This window comes from Macaca thibetana, chromosome 9, assembly GCF_024542745.1.
Source record: "Macaca thibetana thibetana isolate TM-01 chromosome 9, ASM2454274v1, whole genome shotgun sequence".
Lineage (NCBI taxonomy): Eukaryota > Metazoa > Chordata > Mammalia > Primates > Cercopithecidae > Macaca > Macaca thibetana.
In genome coordinates this window covers 83,038,726-83,052,092 of record NC_065586.1, presented here as the reverse complement: position 1 = coordinate 83,052,092, position 13,367 = coordinate 83,038,726, and the positions used below count along the sequence as shown (strand labels likewise).

Below are 13,367 nucleotides of genomic sequence, written 5' to 3'. Positions count from 1 at the left end.
CACGGGTTTTGCCCAGGCTGGTCTCGAACTCCTGGCCTTAAGTTATCTGCCTGCCTCAGCCTCCCAAAATGTTGGGATTATAGGCACAAGCCACTGTACCTGTTCTGGTTATTATTTTATGGAAAGTTCTAGAAGATGTAAAAACTTTTGTCTGAACTTAAAGCTTTTACAAAGAGACACTTAGTCTATTTCATAATAAAATAATATCAATTATTGATTTGTATTGCTCTTTAACAAGGTACCCCACAGGTAGTTTTGTGTTACAAAGTTTGAGCTAAATGCTACATGCCCGCAAAATTTTGATCTTGCTTTAAGTCAACTATAAGCTATCAGAATAAAGTCATGTATGTACTCCATGTTACTTTTGCTTTTGTTTTTATTATTAAATGTATTTTTTGTTGTTGTTGTTGTTACATTTTTAAAAATAGAGATGTTGTCTCACTGTGTTGCTTAGACTGGTCATGAACTCCTGGCCTCAAGAGATTCTCCCACCTTGGCCTCCCAAAGTGTTGCGATTGATTATAGGCATGAACCACCATGCCCAGCTGCTTTTGTTTTTAGAGATATGATACGTGAAGCCAAAAATTTGGTTCACTCTGTATATGAGACTAACTATGCATGTACTACTTTCATCATTCTTTTATCATTATCGGCATTTAGAAACATCTAGAATCCTATAGTTTCTCAGTGCTTTTTTCACCGACATGCCAGCTTGTTTGTTCAAACTTGAGTCCTTCATGCCTTAAAAAAAATCATAAAAATTAAATTATTAATTTCATGGCATTCATTTTAAAAGTCCATTGAATCATCAAGGAAAGAATAAATTATATTCAGTATAATAATTTCTTACATTTTATGTATTATGTTTTCCAAAGCACTGTCAGGTACATGCAAATTCCCTTAACTAGTGGAGTAAATGGATGGAGTAAGTTATTCCTTACTAGGAAACTGAGGCACTGGGGTTGGAGTACAGGTTAGTACCAGAGCAAGCGTTAGAATTCAGATTTTCTGAACAATTGCCCCAGGTCTAGTTGCATTGTGGTATTTTGTGGTATTCTGATTCTTGAAAACTTATGTTCAATGTGTAATTTGCATGGTAAATTGTTAACCGTGTCTTGTTTCTAGTAAATGCCAGATAACAAGATAGTATAATAGATCATTTGTGAATAAGGATAAAAAATTTATAAATGATTTATTTACTAATTTTGGTTAGTAATTTTTTTTTCATTACCAGAATAATTGCTTTTACTTTTTTGTTTAAAGACCTGCTTGGCTTTGATAATAATATACATAGTTTTTACCATGTCATGGCATATTGTCTGATGGTTTTTATAATATTAAAGTCTAAAATATGTATTTTAAGAATCGGAGCCAAATTGAATTTAGCAGATTTCTTTTTTACTAAATTGAGGCTAAATATAAAATCCTGGTAAGCTTAGAATCTATAATGAACATGTGCTGTTTTTCTCTGCTTTTATCCTAAAGAACACCATTATAATTTTAAGAAACTTTTTAGACTACCCTTGATACAAGCTTAGATCTGTGAGACTGTTGAATATTTTTCAGTGGGAGAGCCTGAAAAGCATTTTGGGTCTTGGTCTAGCCCAAGGCAACTCTTTGCTATGTATGAGATTTTAGACCAATCACAACCTCACTGCATTTTAGTTTACTTATCTCTAAAAGTTAGATATGAACGAAGTATTTCTGTGCTGCTTCTGTCTCTCAAATTTTGTGTTATTTTGGGATAAAGAATGTATGCATATTTTTACTCTTATATTATTCCCAGTTCTGAAAAATGTCTATTAATTTGGGCTGTATGTTATTTTTTAACATTCTCCCAATAATGGATTCAGCATGGCTTTTCTGGGTGATGGTGGCAGTTCTTCTCTGAGCCCAGGCTACCATACAGTCTTCTGGGTCTAGATATGATATTTTGTCTTTCCCTTTTCAAAGACACCACAGTGTGTGAATTCAGGGAAAAGTAAATCTTACCTCACCCTGCAGAGCTGTGCTCTGGGGTCTTGGGGGTCCACCTTTTAGCAGTGACCTTTTAAGTACTGAATAGTTGTCCAACAGTTCACTTCCGTAGCAGTGAGCTTTTCCCTTTTTTGCACAATTTCAGCATCAGTTGCAGGAAAACAGCATGTATACCTTTATTTTAAGTTTCAAAGCTTGCTTGAAAAAATAAAAGTTTATTTGCTCTTGAAATTTCGAAGGCTGTCTTTACTCGTGTGCCAGAATGATTGGGCTTTATAAATTATGTCATTTGTAAGTGGCAGCTTCAGTATATATTTATGAAGTGTTACTGTGAACCCAGTTAGGCAACAGAAAAGAAGTGTAGGTTGTGACAAGAAGACCAAGATATACTTCCTAGAGTAATTAGTAGTTTTTATTCCTTTTACATGATTGAATCCTCCCAGGAGTAGCAGCCTGTGTGCAGGTAGATGTATTAGTTCGTTTTCACACTACTAATAAAGACACCTCGAGCCTGGGAAGAAAAAGAGATTTAATTGGACTTACAGCTCCACATGGCTAGGGAGGCCTCAGAATAATGCAGGAGGCAAAAGGCACTTCTTACATGGCAGTGGCAAGAGAAAAATGAGGAGGAAGCAAAAATGGAAACCCCCGATAAACCCATCACATCTCATGAGATTTACTCACTACCATGACAACAGTATGGAGGAAACCACGCCATGATTTAAATTATCTCCCACTGGGTCCCTCTCACAATACATAGGAATTATGGGAATACAATTTAAAATGAAATTTGGGTGGGCACACAGCCAAACCTTATCATTCTGCCTGTGTACCCCCCAAATCTCACATCCTCACATTTCAAAACCAATCATGCCTTCCCAACAGTCCCCCAAAGTCGTAACTCATTTCAGCATTAACCCAAAAGTCCACAGTCCAAAGTCTGATCTGAGACAAGTCCCTTCTGCCTATGAGTCTGTAAAATCAAAAGCAAGCTAGTTACTTCCTAGATGCAGTGGAGGTACAGGTACTGGGTAAATACAGCAATTCCAAATGGGCGAAATTGGCCAAAACAAAGCGGTTACAGGACCCATGTAAGTCCAAACTCTAGTGGGGTAGTCAAATATTAAAGCTCCAAAATGATCTCCTTTGACTCCAGGTCTCACATCTAGGTCACACTGATGGAAAAGGTGTGTTCCCATGGTCTTGGGCAGCTCCACCCCTTTGGCTTTGCAGGGTACAGCCTCCCTCCCAGCCAATTTCATGGGCTGGCATTGAGTGTGGCTTTTCCCAGTGCATGGTGCACACTGTCAGTGGATCTACCATTCTGGGGTCTGGAGGATGGTGGCCCTCTTTTCATAGCTCCACTAGGCAGTACCCCAGTAGGGACTCTATGTGTGGGCTCTGACCCCGCATCTGCCTTCTGCACTGCCTTAGAAGAGGTTCTCCGTGAGGGCCGGACCCCTGCAGCAAACTTTTTCCTGGGCATCCAGGCATTTCCATACATCTTCTGAAATCTAGGCAGAAGTTCCCAAACCTCAATTCTTGACTTCTGTGCACCCGCAGGCCCAACACCACGGGGAACCTGCCAAGGCTTGGGGCTTCCACCCTCTGAAGCCACAGCCTGAGCTGTATGTTGGCACCTTTCAGCCACCGCTGGAGTGCCTGGGACACAGGACACCAAGTCCCTAGTCTGCACACAGCACAGGGACCCTGGACCCGGCCCATGAAACAACCTTTTCCTCCTGGGCCTGTGATGGGAGGGGCTGCCATGAAGAACTTCTGACATGCCCTGGAGACATTTTTCCCATGGTCTTGGGGATTAACATTAAACTCCTTGCTACTTACGAAATTTTCTGCAGCCAGCTTGAATTTCTCCCTGGAAAATATGTTTTTCTTTTCTATCACATAGTCAAGCTGCAAATTTTCCAAACTTTTATGCTTTGCTTCCCTTATCAAACTGAATGCCTTTAACAGCACCCAGGTTACATCTTAAATGCTTTACTGCTTAGAAATTTCTTCCACCAGATACCCTAAAACATCTCTCTCAAGTTCAAAGTTTCACAGATCTCTAGGGCAGGGGCAAAATGCCTCCAGTCTCTTTGCTAAAACATAACAAGAGTACCTTTGCTCCAGTTCCCAACAAGTTCTTCATCTCCATCTGAGACCACCTCAGCCTGGACCTTACTGCTCGTATTGCTGTCAGCATTTTGGGAAAAGCCATTCAACAAGTCTCTAGGAAGTTCCAAACTTTCCCACATTTTTCTGTCTTCTTCTGAGCCCTCCAAACTGTTCCAGCTTCTGCTTGTTACCCAGTTCCAAAGTCGCTTCCACATTTTCAGATACCTTTTCAGCAACACCCTACTCTGCTGGTACCAATTTACTATATTAGTTTGTTTTCATGCTGCTGATAAAGACATACCCAAGACTGAGAAGAAAAAGAGGCTTAATTGGACTTATAGCTCCACATGGCTGGAGAGGCCTCAGAATCATGGTGGGAGGTGACAGGCACTTCTTACAGGGTGGTGGCAAGAGAAAATGAGGAGGAAGCAAAAGCGGAAACCCCTGATAAACCCATCAGATCTCATGAGGCTTATTCACTACCACAAGAACAGTATGGGGGAACTGCCCCCATGATTCAAATTATCTCCTATTGGTTCTCTCCCACAACACATGAGGAGAATGGGAATTATGGGAATACAATTCAAAATGAGATTTGGGTGGGGACACAGCCAAACTATATCAGTAGGTAAGGTAGATGTTAATCCTATTTACCAGAGGAAACTGAGGCTTGGCAAGGCTAAAGGACTTCGTTAAGAAGGCAAGTAGCTGGATAGACTCTCAAACGCAGGCTCCCTGGCTCACTTGGCTAATACTCTTTCTACCATAGCACACACATAAGACCATTAAATTGTGTTGTGTACCGCAAGTATTCATGGTTTAGGAATTCAGGGAGGAGAAAAGGATTATGAAGTGGAGTAGACAGCTAAGGCTTTGCAGAGAAAGACCTTAAAGACTAAAGGAAGAATCTAAACCTCTTGATGAATACATAGAGAATTCCAAGTTATGGGGAAACACAGGGGTTATTTTAAGGAAGGAATAATTTTGTTGTCCCAGTTTGTTAATAGAAGCCATTAATTTGTCTCAATGTCTCAAAGAGGCCCTGATGGGTGCACCTTTGCAAGATTCGAGTTCCTTTGTTAGATGTGTGCTTGCCATGCTTGTAATGCCAGATGGATACTTGATGGACCCTTATTAAATTGGCTCCTAGCATTTGATTTTTTCCTATTTTAAAGCTGATTGTCTATATACCTGTTTCAGTACCAGTACCATGCTGTTTTGGTTACTGTAGCCTTGTAGTATAGTTTGAAGTCAGGTAGCGTGATGCCTCCAGCTTTGTTCTTTTTGCTTAGGATTGTCTTGGCTTTACGGGCTCTTCTTCAGTTCCATATGAAATTTGAAGTAGGTTTCTCTAGTTCTTTGAAGAGGGTCGGTGGTAGCTTGATGGGAATACCATTGAATCGATCAACTACTTTGGGCAGTATGGCCATTTTCATGATATTGATTCTTCCTATCCATGAGCGTGGGATGTTTTCCCATTTGTTTGTGTCTTCTCTTATTTCCTTGAGCAGTGGTTTGTAGTTCTCCTTGAAGAGGTCCTTCACATCCCTTGTAATTTGAATTCCTAGCTATTTTATTTTCTTTGTAGCAATTGTGAATGAGAGTTCACTCATGATTTGGCTTTCTGATTGTCTATTATCGGTGTATAGGAATGCTTGTAATTTTTGCACTTTGATTTTGTATCCTGAGACTGCTGAAGTTGCTTATCAGCTTAAGGAATTTTTGGGCTGAGATGATAGGGTTTTCTAAATATGCAATCACGTCATCTGCAAACAGAGACAATTTGACTTCCTCTCTTCCTATTTGAATGCGCTTTCTTTCATTCTCTTGCCTGATTGCCCTGGCCAGAACTTCCAATACTATGTTGAATAGGAGTAGTGAGAGAGGGCATCCTTGTCTTGTGTCAGTTTTCAAAGGGAATGATTCCAGTGTTTGCCCTTTCAGTATGATGTTGGCTATGGGTTTGTGAAGCTGGAACCCATCATCCTCAGCGAAGTAACACAGGAACAGAAAACCACAACCACATGTTCTCACTCATAAGTGGGAGCTGGACACAGGGAGGAGAACATTACACACTGGGGCCTGTCATAGGGTAGGGGGAAAGGGGAGGGAGAGCATTAGGACAAATACCTAATGCATGAGGGGCTTAAAACCTAGATGATGGGTTGATGGGTGCAGCAAACCACCATGGCACATGTATACCTATGTAACAAACCTGCATGTTCAGCACATGTATCCCAGAACTTAAAGTAAAATAATAAATAAATATTTCTTAAAATGTTGATTATCTCTTGAGAGATTATGTGACTCTTCCTCCCATCAGAGAGAACTAAAATAACACTTTGGCTTCTGTCTGGTCCCTGTGGTTCTCAGGGAGTTTCCTATCTTGGCTGACTTCCTGTGCTGGGCAAGGGGGAAATGAAGAACCTAGGTGAAAAGCCTTTGTTCATCTCCCTTGGGCCTCAGCACTCCACTGAGAATATTTCTTTAGAGTTTTCATACCCATTTCAAGATGTTGAGGATTCCTTTGGCTGTTTTCCTAACTCTGCTGGAGAGGGTTTGAGGGGAGGCCTTGGGTCTGAGGCCAAGGAGGTCCCCTTTTCTTCCTGACCTTCTGCCAGAACTCCCGTTTGGTGTGCGTGTCTTCTCGACACTCTGGGCAGTACCGGTGGCAACTGAAGTTCTTTACGGTGGTTTTTAAGTGGTCAGAGATGTACTTTGGTTTTACATTTCTCTGGAGAATGCCCATCTTAATCTCCTTGCCCATCCAAAGTGTTTTACAGCCATTTTCATTGTCAGTGGTATTTTCAGCAGGTTTGTTTTCCATTAAGCCATCTACACGTTACTAGGTCTAAGGAATATTTTTGAAGATATTGAGCAGACATTGATTGAGCATCTTCTGAGCCCTGGGCATGTAGATCTATGGGTACTTAACATTGTAGCTGCTTCACATTCACTCATAAGCTCTTAGGGTAGTCTAGACAGACACTTAGTCACAGGAAGGTGTGACAGGGAAAGTTCTGTGAAGGGAACACCCAGTTTGTTTGCAAAGTCTGGAATATCTTTAAAAGCTGTTGTTGCCACTTGATTGGTTGTTAAATGGACTGAAAAACTGAGAGTGGACTCCCAGAGTAAGATGGGATTCTTTCTAAAGTAGGATATGGGCCAGCCCAAGCATCGTAGTGAGCCCCTGCCCCGCCACATCTCTACAAATATTTTAAAAATTAGCCAGATACAGTGCCATGCACCTGTGGTCCCAGCTTCTGCAAGGCTGAGTTGGGAGAATCACTTCAGCCCAGGAGATAGAGGTTGCAGTGAGCCATGATTGCACCACAGCACTCCAGCCTGGGCAATAGAGTAAGACCCTGTCTCCCCCTGACAAGCAAAAGATTTTGGGATTCAGTAGAAATGAGTCCTGTAGGAAAAGGGGCAAGGAGTAGGATAGCCTTGATGAAGTCAGCTTGAAAAATCTTTTCTCAAAATAGATTCTTGATTGGAGGATTTCCTGGAGCTTTTAACATCCTAATGCATACTGCTGTCCCCAGGAGAGATTACAGTATGCATTCCTAGGCTTATTTGGCTATATTTTTTTTAAAAAACTTGGAAGATTTTATCAGATTATTATTTCACAAAAACATACTCAGGGAAATAGCATTTCAAGTCCTTAAATCTCCAGATCTTTGCAGCAGTCATCATTTGAGAAAAAAAAAAATTAGCCCACTGGTAGATAGAGTTTTTTTTCATAGGGAGATGTGGCTACTGGATATGACAGATAATTTGAGGAAGAAAAACAAAAGGATATGGGTACCCACATACCCATTTGAAAATCACTGCTTTTAGAGCTAGGTTATGTTTCATGAACTTTCAGATATGATTTCTTAAATATCAACAACAACCCTGTGAAGGAAATACTTGATTATTATCTTCATTTTAGAGGTGAATAAGCTGAAACTCACATAATGGATTATGTATGGGAGATGCTGAGAGTCAAACTGTGGTCCATCTTCTGCCAAAGGCCACATTTCATTAGCTATTATTATGCTTTGTTAAGGAGTTTGTTAAGGTCTCTTATTTTTAACTTTTCTTGTTTTTCATTTTGTATGATTGTTATAAAAGTAATATATGCTTATTAAAGAAAAATAGGTGGAGAAAAGTAGAAAATACCTACAGAACCATCATTAAATATAACTCCAGTTAATATGTGATATATTTCTTTCCAGTTGTTTTATACAATATTATGTAAGTTGAATATCCCTTATCCAAAATGCTTGGGACCAGAAATGTTCTGGATTTCAATCTTGGGGATACTTTGGAATATTTCCAGGATGCACTCAGTTGAGCATCCCGATCCAAAAATCTGAAATGCTCCAATGAGCATTTTCTTTGAGTATCATGTCAGTTCTCAAAAAGTTTAGGATTTTGGAGCATTTTGGATTTTGAATTTTAGCATTAGGGATTCTCAGCCTGTGTACCATAGTTAGCCATAATTACAGTTATATGTATTATATATACACGTTATACATGTATGTTTCTGTTTATGCACAAATTTATAAAATTTTGAATCCTACTTTAGAATCTTCCCTACAGATATGCATTTGGTTATTTTCACATAGTAAAGTATTTTAATAAGTACATCCACTGAACTAGAACTCAGAAACTTAACTTGTAACTCTTCTATGCCGACTGCTACTTGGCCATGGGCAGGTTTCTTGACATTTCTAGAATTCAGATTCTTCATTTGTAAATGAAGCTGTGCTTCAACCCAAGCAGCGGCATTTGTAGATCTTTTATACATTTGGGACTTAAGCACATATGGAAGAGGGGAATCACTGATTTTTTTTTTTTTTGAAAAAAGAATTAAACCAGTTGATTTTGAAGCTCAGCAATTCTATGAGTTGCTGTATGTTAATGTATGTTTTTAAACATTCTTCACAAGGTAGAGTAAGCAAATATATTTTATTCTTTTAAATTATCTCAGGAAGCATGTAAGGACAAAGAGAATACCTGGTCTCTTGACCAGGTTGAAAAGTGTCCAAAGCACTGCCAAATTGCTTCTTAGAAAATAGACCATTGGAAATTATATAAAATAGTCTCCTTTGACAACATCCATTTTCAGATCCAATTTAATATGTGTCACAGAAGACTAATAACCAGGAAATCAGTGGTCCCTGAAATGAATAAGTTTGAAAACTATTAAGTTTACCAATAACTGGTTTTCTACTTTCCTTATGTATATAAGGCTTTGCATTTTGAGAGGGGTAATTTGGAAGTACAGTATCTTGATATCTTCTCTTGCTTTCACAGAAGGAAGAATCCTGCTCAGAAATGAGGTGAATTAATGCTTGGGCACTCAGGAACCCTGGACAGCTACATGAGGTGTTTAAAAACTGCCCTGACCATCTTGCCAAACAAGTCTCTGCTCATGAGGCCCCACAGGATGAACGCGCCGAGGCAGGACAGTGTCCTGCCCTGTCGGAACAGTGACTGCTGACCTGCCAAGAGTGAGCTGGGGACTGCCTGCTGTCTGCCAGTACAATGAAGGAAGTGGTTTATTGGTCACCCAAGAAGGTGGCAGACTGGCTGCTGGAGAATGCTATGCCAGAATACTGTGAGCCTCTGGAGCATTTCACAGGCCAGGACTTGATCAACCTAACCCAAGAGGATTTCAAAAAACCCCCTTTGTGCCGAGTCTCCTCTGACAACGGGCAGCGGCTCCTGGACATGATAGAAACCCTGAAAATGGAGCACCATTTGGAAGCACACAAGAACGGCCATGCCAACGGGCACCTCAACATTGGCGTAGACATCCCCACCCCCGATGGCAGCTTCAGCATCAAGATTAAACCCAACGGGATGCCAAATGGGTATAGGAAAGAGATGATAAAGATCCCCATGCCAGAACTGGAGCGCTCTCAGTACCCCATGGAGTGGGGCAAGACTTTTCTGGCCTTTCTTTACGCACTTTCCTGTTTTGTTCTCACCACAGTGATGATCTCGGTCGTCCATGAACGAGTACCTCCTAAGGAGGTGCAGCCTCCACTACCGGACACATTTTTTGACCATTTTAACCGGGTGCAGTGGGCCTTTTCTATTTGTGAAATTAATGGCATGATCCTTGTAGGACTCTGGTTAATTCAGTGGCTGCTCTTAAAATACAAGTAAGTCAAGTAAAAGCTCTAAGATTCAATGATTATGGGATTTGCACTCCAAACATCTAATTATTATTTATAAATGAAATTTCTCAACTTGTTGGGATCAAAACATTCTAATTTTTTTTTTTTTTTTTTTTTTTTTTAAACACATACCCTGTTGGACTAACTTACTGTCTGGAAGCTTTAAAAGAAAATGCTGTTCGTTGCCTCTTTTATGCAAGATTCATACAGAATGATGAATAAGACCGTTAGAGATGATGCTCTGTTTTCACTTGATAAGAAAGAAAACTCTCAGACATCTTCACACAGTACAGGCTATTGAACAACAGATCAACCACCTAGTCTTGGTTGGTGTTACTAACCCATTAAATAAATGACAGTTGGCCTAAGCACTATAAATTGGCTGCATAGCTTTTCCCACACAGAGTCAGATATCTGGAGCCTTAGCAATATATATTTAAAGATGTTTCACACAGAATTCAGAACACCTCCTCCAGAGTGGCTTGGGTTGTTGGGAAAACAATACCCTCAGGGTATGACTTTGGGTACGTGGGATGTGGATGGACCTAAATGGATTCCCACCTTCTACTACTACTACTTAAAGCAACATGTGATTGTTCCATTCAAATTTCTCAGAGTGTTAAGTAGGCAACTCCCACTTAGTTTCAGGTGTATCCAAGGTGGCTTTCACATCCGAAGCTGTAAACTCAGCATGGACCCCCTCAGACAGGCTATTTACTTGGGTTGCCTACATTGTCCCTTCACTGATGTTTGATCTTCTCCTTAGTTAAAGGAACACCTTATGGTTTCCATGAATGAGGGTTGGAAATTGGTTTGTTAAAGAGCTGAGTTTCTGTCCGGTGGAATGTGTTTCATGATCCCCCACGTGGTTAAATATTAAGGAATTCATCTTACAGCAAGAAAACAAAATGCACACCGAGAGTTCATGCTGAATGTTCTTTGACAGAAATGATAAGGTTTTTCCTAGTATGTTTTATAAGGACTCTTGTTTTTTGAACCTGATAAATTATATACCTGCAAATTGAAATAAAAGCAGTTCCTGACACTTTCCCAGGAATGGACGGTCTTAACTGGTATAAAGAAAGCCATTTAACTGATCAGTGTTTATTTACAGACAGATTGACAGTCCTAGAGTTCAAGGTGAATCTGAAATAGAATTGATGGTCTGGGCTGCATTTAATTTGGTGGAAGACCTTTTTGTTGTTGTTGTTCCTTTAGTTTTAAGAGGATAATAAATAGGAATAGGCTTTAGAAATACAAGATGCTTGGAGTTTATTAAGTGTATTATTTTTGCTGCCAAACTTTAGTTCTGCTTTTGCCTTTTTGACTTTTAAACTTTTTTCCTAAAATCCCATTGGAACAAAATGCCAGTACTGTGCAAAGGCAAGGTCAACTCAAATTATGCTTCCTGGGTTTTCCCTGATGTTTGTTGTTTTGTTTTTGTAAGTTTGCTGCTTTTCCGGTTTTTTTGTCAAAATTTTTATATTCAAGCAAATAATTTACTGCCCCAGAATATAACTTTGAGTAAATCTTAACAGTTGCAAATCTGAATCTTTCACAGAACTGTGACTTTTAAGTAATTTTATTCTTATAAAGTATCCTCTTAACCATAAAACTAATTTTCTTGAAGTATATTAATAATTACAATTTTCCCAACAGGGAGTTTTCCTCAAATCTGTTTCTCTTTAAGCTTTATGATTTTGTGTTTTCCTGGTACTTATTGCCAATACTGTAGTCATTTATATATTTAAATTGCTCAAAGCAAGAAGCCAGTTGATTTGACAAAATTAACTCAGTGCTGGAACCCAGGCAGCCTGGGATCTGGCCTCAGGTATGTCCAACTTGCTGAGTGGTTTGGGTGGATCCTTACATCTCAGGAGCCTTGTTTTTCTCACAAAATAATGGCGTCTCAGTCTAGATGATTTCTGTTGTCATATACAACTACATTTTATTTGATTCTAACATAATTGGATGGGCCAATTATCTTTGAATTTTATTAGCTTCAGAGCGTTTGTGTCCAGAATGCATCCAACTAAGTCCTTTCTAATTTTCACCTCTGGTGGGGTAGGGATGTGGGAAATGAAAGCAGAGTTGTCATGATCATCCTAAGCATCGTCCACCCTGTCCTTCTACTGGGGTCCATTGCTGGCTTCCTGTCTCTCTCCTTGTGACCTCACTTCAGTGTATTTGGCCCACCAGACAGGTAGGAGGTAGGAGGTAGGAAGAAACATACAGATGACATATCAAGCAGTGAAGATGGATAAACTACCTTTTCCTGGCTCTCATAGAGAAGGTTAAAATCTTTTGTAGTGTCAGAGGAACCCTTTGTTTCTAGTTATTTGGTTATTGCAATATAGCAGTTTTATTTATCTGGCATTTCGGAGAAATTGATCCTTCTGTTTATGGGATATTCTTAGCAGAGAGTTAACTTCTCCCTCTTTTTGTACTTGACTCTTCTGAGTGTTGACCCCATCCCCAATCTCCACTAGGAGGTGTGCCACTTAGGAGCTTGTTTTATATGACTTCTCCAAATTAAGCCTGTTTGGCCAGTAATTCCCAACAGGATACTTCTACTTTGATTTTAAAAGTCCTGGATCCCTTAAAAAATCAGTCCTTCCTTCTTATTTCGGTATCTTCTACTTTTTAGAGAAGAATCATGGGATGAAACTATGGAGGATCACTTAAGAAATGAGATCACTGGAATTTGGCCAAAAAATCCCAACAACAACAAAAAATCCGTTTAACCAAATGTTTGAGGTGCTGGAAAATCTTAATCTTGAATTTGTGACATTGTGACATTTGGTTCTATCTTTATGTTGTAAACAATTGTCCTTTACTATTAAACATAGGTTTTGATTTTTTTTGTACTTAAATTTTTTCCTCCTTTCATTCTTAATGTCTCCCCTGCATATCTGTATGAATATATGTTTATATATATACATAAATCCACATGGGATTTCCATAACCTCTCAAAATGGAAAGCAACAATAATGCCTATCCTTGAGAACATTTTTGGTTTTTAAAATTGTAAATAATGTTGTCTCCCCATTTAGAATTGGACTTTCAAGCCACTGACTAGGAAAAAATCCTGGGAAATCT

At 39.5% G+C, this 13,367-nt stretch overlaps 1 protein-coding gene across 14 annotated transcripts in view; it reads left to right on the top strand.

Moving 5' to 3' along the window:
- Positions 1–13,367, top strand: part of SGMS1 (sphingomyelin synthase 1) — a 312,479-nt gene that overhangs the window by 264,696 nt on the left and 34,416 nt on the right. For all 14 annotated transcript variants that reach the window (XM_050805573.1, XM_050805571.1, XM_050805579.1 and 11 more), the window contains one exon: positions 9,400–10,253. In XM_050805573.1, the coding sequence (XP_050661530.1) occupies positions 9,631–10,253 (623 nt within the window). In that variant the 5' untranslated portion in view covers positions 9,400–9,630. The remainder of the gene's footprint in view (positions 1–9,399; positions 10,254–13,367) is intronic.